At 42.9% G+C, this 8225-nt stretch overlaps 1 protein-coding gene across 1 annotated transcript; it reads right to left on the reverse strand.

Annotated features, from left to right (window-relative positions):
• Positions 1 to 4789: 4789 nt before the first annotated feature.
• mb (myoglobin) lies at positions 4790 to 7977 on the reverse strand. Its single transcript, NM_001171862.1, is given in 4 exon segments — positions 4790 to 5131; positions 5312 to 5528; positions 5848 to 5933; positions 7953 to 7977. Coding segments are annotated over 3 exon segments (441 nt in total). The 5' UTR covers positions 5931 to 5933; positions 7953 to 7977; the 3' UTR covers positions 4790 to 4990.
• Between the last annotated feature and the right edge of the window lie 248 nt (positions 7978 to 8225).

Genomic DNA, 8225 nt, shown 5'->3' on the forward strand with positions numbered 1-8225 from the left:
GATGGCCACTCCAATACCTTGACTTTGTTGGCCTTAAGCCATTTTGCCACAACTTTGGAAGTATGCTTGGGGTCATTGTTCATTTGGAAGACCCATTTCCGACCAAGCTTTAAAACCTCTTGAATCTAGGGGGCACTATTCTCATTTTTGGAAAAATAACGTCCCCAAAGTAAACTGCTATTTTGTCAGGACAAGATGGTAGAATGTGCATATAATTGATAGCTTAGGATAGAAAACACTCTAAAGTTTCCAAAACTGTAAAAATATTGTCTGTGAGTATAACAGAACTGATATTGCAGGCGAAAGCCTGAGAAAAATCCAATCAGGAAGGGACTCTTATTTAGAAAGCTCTGCGTTCTTATTGAGCAGTGTATGAGATATCAACCAGATTCCTTTTTCTATGGCTTCCCTAATAGTGTCACAATACATAGTTTCAGGCTTTTATTTTAAAAAATTAGCCTGAATGTCAACATTGCGTCAGTGGTCAGCTGAAGTCTCTCAGACTTTTGTGCGTGAAAGACATGCGGCCATTGTTTCTCTCTATCCTACTAAGAAGCCACCAGTCCCGGTTGATATATTATCGAATAGATATTTGAAAAACAACTTGAGGATTGATTATAAGCAACATTTGCCATGTTTCTGTCGATTATTATGGAGCTAATTTGGAATATTTTTCGGGGTTGTAGTGACCGCAATTTCCGGTCGATTTCTCAGCCAAACGTGAAGAACAAACGGAGCTATTTCGCCTACAAAAATAATATTTTGGGAAAAAAGGAACATTTGCTATCTAACTGGGAGTCTCGTGAGTGAAAACATCCGAAGCTCAAAGGTAAACAATTTAATTTGATTGCTTTTCTGATTTTCGTGACCAGGTTGCCTGCTGCTAGCTAGTCATAATGCTATGCTAGGCTATCGATAAACTTACAAAAATGCTTGTCTTGCTTTGGCTGTAAAGCATATTTTCAAAATCTGAGATGACAGGGTGATTAACAAAAGGCTAAGCTGTGTTTCAATATATTTCACTTGTGATTTCATGAATAGGAATATTTTCTAGTAATATTTCTGTCTGTTGCGTTAATTAGTGTCAGTTGATGATTACGCTCCCGGACCCGGGATGGGTAGTATCAAGACTTCCTGACTGATGTCTTTAGATGTTCCTTCAATATAGCCACATAATTTTCTACCTCATGATGCCATCTATTTTGTGAAGTGCACCAGTCCCTCCTGCAGCAAAGCACCCCCACAACATGATGCTGCCACCCCTGTGATTCACGGTTGGGATGGTGTTCTTCGGCTTGCAAGCCTCCCCCTTTTTCCTCCAAACATAACGATGGTCTTTATGGCCAAACCAGTTATATTTTGTTTCATCAGTCCAGAGGTCATTTCTCTAAAAAGTACGATATTTATCCCCATGTGCAGTTGTAAACCGTAGTCTGGCTTTTTAATGGCGGTTTTGGAGCAGTGGCTTCTTCCTTGCTGAGCGACCTTTCAGATTATGTTGATTATAGGACTCGTATTTACTGTGGATATAGATACTTTTGTATCTGTTTCCTCCAGCATCAAGGTCTTTTGCTGTTTGCGAAAAGTGCAAATCAATCCCAAAGTACATTCATCTCTAGGAGACAGAACACGTCTCCTTCCTGAGTGGTATGACGGCTACGTAGTGCCATGGTGTTTATACTTGCGTACTATTGTTTGTACAGATGAACGTGGTACCTTCAGGAGTTTGGAAATTGCTCCAAAGGATGATCCAGACTTGTGGAGGTCTACAATTTTTTTTCTGATTTCTTGGCTGACTTCTTTTGATTTTCCCATGTCAAGCAAAGAAGCACTGAGTTTGAAGGTAGGCCTTGAAATACATCCACAGGTACACCTCCAATTGATTCAAATTATGTCAATTAGCCTATCAGAAGCTTCTAGAGCCATGACATAATTTTCTGGAATTTTCCAAGCTGTTTAAAGGCCCAGTCAATTTAGTGTATGTAAACTTCTGACCCACTGGAATTGTGATATAGTGAAATAATCTGTAAACAATTGTTGGAAAAATGACTTGTGTCATGCACAAATTAGATGTCTTAACCGACTTGCCAAACTGCAGTTTGTTAAGAAATTTGTGGAGTGGTTGAAAAACGATTTTTAATGACTCCAACCTAAGTGTATGTAAACTTCTGACTTCAACTCTAGATTCAACCAGTTGGTGCCTAGTGGGATTTACATCCTCTCCTCCTCCCCATCTTTCTCTCCCTTTCAGCTCTTAAGGTGTCTGTCCATCTCATGGGTGTCTTCCTCTTGCTCTTTACCCCAATTCTCTACTGCTCCTCAGGGTGATTCAGTGTGTATGTTGTATCGCAACTGATTTAAACATCTTGTTGACGTCTGTGTCGGCCATTGTTGGCTTTGGAGTCTGAGGGACCTGTTGCCCAAATCCTTTCTGCACTGTAGGACATGACAAAATGAATACTGCATTTCAGAAGGGTTTTGCATTATGCTATCTGAAATGGAGATGTTTGCACAGTGTAACACACACAATCTGCTACATGTTGACACACACACTGTCCCACTGTGCTAAATCATTCAGTATGTAGTAAGTATGCAGGGGGTGACCACTGACAGACAGGCTCAGGTGGAGACACTAGGATGCACACGTGTCTTCCTCTTGCTGATCAGGGCTGAGCAAAAATAACCAGCAGCTAGGTAGAGAAGTTGAATGGCGTTTCTGGCTGTTGTCATGTGAACCATAATCTGTTATCCATAAGTGTCAATGGTAACATTTTGTGGAGTGTTAAGAAAAATTATAGGTTGGGAAGCTGCTTGAGACCTAGTCCTGGTTAGAAAATATTGGGGACACAGGTTTGGGATCCACTGTGTTAATGCTGAAGAAAGAAGTCTAAGGTATCGTGTTTCCTCACTGATAATGCCATTGGACACCATGGGGAGGGGGGGGGGGGAATACAATATTGGAAGGACAAGGGAGCCTGGACACCTATGCTGGTGGTCAGTCATGTGCACTGTTTGAAAAATACAATTCTATTTTAACTAGGCAAGTCAGTTAAGAACAAATTCTTATTCACAATGACAGCCTATGAACAGTGGATTAACTGCCTTGTTCAGAATGACAGATTTTTACCTTGTCAGCTCTGGGATTCGATCCACCAACCTTTGTCACTGGCCCAACGCTCTAAACACTAGGCTACCTCAAGCAGTTTGCAGGTGCATTTTGAATTCAGGGAAATGTCCTAAAGAAACAAGGTGGTGGGGATTGTGTGTGCGTGCCAGCTAGTGAGTGTGAATGTAGCACTTAGGTGTGTTGAGTGCAAGAGAGATCATGCACGTGTTTCAGTCAAGGAGGGGATAGATCACTTGCTGACCTGCACAACAGAAACCTCTTAGGGCACATCAGTTTGCAGGTGCATATTGAATTCACTATAAACGTGAAGTGGCTAAGATGGGGGAAACACCTGAGCCCAATGGCTGCTTTACTTCGTAATAGTTACAGAATGAGTAACCTATAAAATGACTTTCACACGTCTCCTGTGGGTTTTTTTTTCATGGCTGACTCTGGACTAAAGCCCCTGACCTGGGGTCAGCCCGTCTGGTCGGTGGAGACCGGCTGTCCTTGGCGACGGGTCAGCAGAAAGAAAGAGACAGATAAAGAGAGATAAAGGCAGGCGGGTCACACGAGATGAGGGTGTCAGTGTCACGTCTGCAGTGCAGCGAGTGACACAGCCAGCCTATTAATAGTCGTTCCTTCAGCAGGGCAATTAACCACAGCTTTGGCCATCAGCTCAATGCCAGCCAGGCTAATGCCAAAACACTTATGACTGGAGACAATGGAAAAGTTAAAAACTTTGACCATTACATTTGCACCTAGGGGCAAAATTGTATTACAGATGTGGACTTATACTTTAGATTCAAGAATCACCACAGAGAAATAGCTGAATCCAGAATTAAGCGTAGTGTTTGAAGACACCTGATTTCTTGCACCAGTACGTACGTGTATTGTAGTCATTCAAGATGTTCGCTTTGAGCTTATGGAAGCAATTATTTCATTCACTAGTGCGGCTTAACCAACCAGGGGCATTCTAGACATGCACTTCCTGAGAGGAATGCACTGGGCAATCTCCAGTGCCCAAGGTAACGGGCACAGCCTGGTCTGAGGGGGCGATCTGAACTCAGAGCCCCGCCTGAGATGCTGCTCTGTGGAGCGAGTCACGTCCACACTGACCGATAAGACTGCAGGAATGGCAAAGGACTGAGCCAGGGAAATGTCCAAAGAAACAGGGTGGTGGGGATTGAGTGTGTGTGTGCCTGCTGGTGTGTGTATGTAGCACTTAGGTGTGTTGAGTGCAAGAGAGATCATGCACGTGTTTGTCAAGGAGGGAGGGGATGGATCGCTTACTGACCTGCACTGGAACAGAAACCGGACAGTCATCCAAGATAGAGGGCAGTAGAGGTGACTACCAGAATAGATTTCCCCCCCACCAAATGTGCAAGAGAATTGAGCCAGTCTAGAGGCAAAACTGGTTTGTCACAGAGCAGATTGTTAACTTCAACCCTTCCTTCTGTCCTAAATCAGACCTATCCACATTTTATATTTTGTCCTTAAACCACAATTCAGCTTTTAACTGTTAATGTGTACAATAGCAAATCAACCTTACTATATAGGACAGGTATGAGAAAAAAGAACTTGTTTCCTCCACCTCAGAAAATACATCTGTCCATGTCACTGGGTGAAGGTTTGAAATTAGGCAAAGAGATAGAAAGGCAGAATAGACACTTTAAACACTCATTTGCAGCTAACGGAACGTTTATTGGTTTAGTGCAAAGAGGAACAACGCACATTCAGTAAGCAAACTACATTGAAAGGGCAGATTAAGGCAATATACTGTATAGAGAAATGTAGAATTTGCACAAATGCTTTGCCTCATACACTTTTCCAGTAAGTTTTTCTGGAAGTCACAAGCAAACCAGCGTCGTTGAGGTAAACCCTTTAGCCAGTAAAGCCCAGCTCCTTGTAGGTGACATCGATTTCAGCTATGATCACACCCATCACCTGCCTCAGAGCTTCCTGTCCTGCCCCGTCCAGCCCTGCCTCCTCACCCATCACGTTGCAGATGATCTCAGTGATGAGCTGGGGAGCAGCAAGAGATGTTGATGTTTAACTTCTCACTCTGAAATTTCTCACTCAGCATTTTAGTAAACTAAGCATGACAGTGTCATGGTAAAACTGGAGTGAATGCAACAAATGTATGAATAAGGGGAAAGCACAGTTTCAGATGGAGGGAGGGAGACTGGAATCATTCATCCTCACCATGAAGTTGTTGAGGGCAATCTTGTGCTTGGTGGCGTGGGTGGTTGCCAGGAGCTTGATGGCAGCGTGGTCACCTTTAGCTTTCAGCAGCTCACCCAGCTTCTTAAGCACAGTGGCCCCGTGGGCAGCTACTGCTGCGTTCCCTGACAGGTCGCCCGCGGCGATGCCTGCGAACTTAGGGAACAACTTCAGGGTGTCTGGGTGCTCTGCAAACAGACTAGAGGTAAGGCGAGAGAGAGGAAGAGAGATTTGTAAGGAGAGTTCTGTGAGCCTCTACAGTACACAGACAGCATTAAATAACTCATTCCTGATTGCTATATCTACACATTGGCATCAACCCATTTCTTAGTATTACATTCAACACAGTCTAGTAGTTGATGGCCAGAACCATTCTCCAGTCAATCGCTTAGCCAACTCAGTAAAGTCTGGCTCTGGTCCATGGCATTTCGTGCATCTTGCTGATGTGTCTGCGCATCAGTAAGAAAAACGTAACAACCTGGGCCAAAGCAAACTACAGACCAATATTGTCCACTGACCGGCTCAGAACCAGTCCTCCGTGTTTGTTGTAGTCAGCCTCCACTGGCCCCCAGCACTTCAGAACCATGTCAAAGTCAGCCATGATCTGAGGAAGACAGACAGGGAGACTCAGTGACATGACATACAGTAGAAATCAGGGCTTGGGTCTTAACTAATAAAACGGCATCCATTTTCAGACGTGTCACTCAGGTTTACTCCCGTTCGTTGTCGCCAGTTTATTCATTATTACGCACACCTGTTGCTACCATCGTTACGTTCACCTGCGCCTCGTGACTCACCTGGACTCCATCGCCTTCCTGATTACCTCCCCTATATCTGTCACTCCCGTCGGTTCTTTCCCCGGGCGTTGTTTCTGTTTCATGTCTGTACGCTACTCATGTTTTTGTTCCATTTTCGTTTATTTTTTTACAATTCGCTGCCTGTACTTGCTTCCCGATTATTAACGTACACGTTACAAGAGCTATTTATTCCCAACGTGTTTCTTTTTTTGAAATTAAAATTGAAGGTCAATTTGAATTTACCTCCAGCCCTGTTACAAACGCGTACAATAGGAAAGCTAATATTTTCTGTGCCAAGCAGTCAGTGGGTTAGTAATAGACAGACTGAAGCTGGTCTAGTAGAGGAACAAATTAATATGATTGAACAGGACCAATGAAGCAGCCAAAAAGACAGAATTATGGTTTTAATTTACATTAACACTAATTCAGTAATGCATTTATCTAATCTAACATATGGCAAGTCTACTCAGCAAAACGCTATAGAAACGGTCAGCCATAAATCCTAGTGGAGGGGAGAGGGTAGCTACGGATTGCATGCATTGTTAGAGGTGGTAAGTGTTACGTGGCTAATTAGTAAGGGAGAGTTGAAGTAACTGAAGACATTTAGTCAGTGAGTCAGCAGCACCACCTCAGTGAAACCAAAGCACTCTAAACGTGGATTTTACATTAGTTTGGTTACTGCGTTAGATTACACATGGCATGCAACATTGATAGTTGAACTTGCCACTACTAATTAAATCCAGATGTTAGTCTATTAAATGTTATCTTTTCAAAGGCAACAGAGTAGTAACTATGTAGTAATTAAGCCAATGGTCATTTCCCAATAGCTTTTAATTGACCATGTCCTCATATGATTCTATACCCATAGGTCAAAAATGGTCAGTCCACACAGACATCAGCCATAAAATACAGCCCCATCTGCTCCCCCACATGGTCTTTACTAGCCAATTGTTAAATATTAATGCGCTGTTGGAGCTAGGAACACAAGCATTTCGCTACACCCGCAATAACATCTGCTAAATATGTGTAGCCGACCAACAAAATTTGATTTTCTACTCTGAACAAGATAGCATGATGTAGAGGCAGCATGATGGAGGCAGCAGACTTGTTCTGTCAGGACATATGTTCCAGCATCAGTGCACCAGAAGTCCACCTGTTGCGTTGGCTTTGCATAGCCTCTAGACCAGGGGTATTCAACGCTTAACCTACAAGGTCCGGAGCCTGCTGGTTCTGTTCTACCATATAATTAATTGCACGAACCTGGTGTTCCAGGTCTAAATCAGTCCCTGATTAGAGGGGAACAATGAACAAACACAGTGGAACTGGCTTCGAGGTCCAGAGTGTAGGTTGAAAGCTCTGGACTCTGGGCCTTCTGTTGTGTACATGTATGTCTTGGTTTCTCATCGAAGAACACTGACAGTCAAGCTGATGACAGGATTAGATGTCATACAGTTCAAGTAGTTAATACATTTTGGGTTACAATATTAGCTCACCCAAACTCTCACTCATGATTACTAATGTGATGTGCTTTTGCAGCCACTAATGCTAGGTAAACATGATAAACATTGTTTTTTAAAGTGAATAAACATTTGATCCAAAAATGTATTTCTAAAGCAGAGCAACCCAACCCTCTTCCTGGAGATCTACCATCCTGTGGGTTTTCAGTCCAACCTGAATTTAACACACCTAATTATACTAATTAGCTGCTCAACAAGACCTTAACTAGCTGAATCAGAAATGCTAAATTAGGGTAGGACTGAAAACCTACAGGAAGAGGGTTGGGCAGCCCTGTTTTAAAGCGTGACATAGAAGCATTGATACTGTACCAGTAAAGCAGGTAAATGTCCCGTGTCAATATTTCAAACTCCAAAATACTTTATAGTCAAACCCATCCCCAAACCATACCTTTTATACCTCCTCCTCCCTCTCACGCACTCATCCCAGACCAACCATCAATCTCTCTCTCCAAGTTAACTCCACCTCTAAACCTTCTAGCCCGCCCTCCCGTTAGGTTACCAAATTATGATACCATACCAGTTAGATTCCTTTCTGTCCCTCACTGCATTGTGAATTCTATTGTCTCATATTAAATGGTCATA

The sequence above is a fragment of the Oncorhynchus mykiss genome, chromosome 17 (assembly GCF_013265735.2).
Source record: "Oncorhynchus mykiss isolate Arlee chromosome 17, USDA_OmykA_1.1, whole genome shotgun sequence".
In the NCBI taxonomy this organism is placed as follows: domain Eukaryota; kingdom Metazoa; phylum Chordata; class Actinopteri; order Salmoniformes; family Salmonidae; genus Oncorhynchus; species Oncorhynchus mykiss.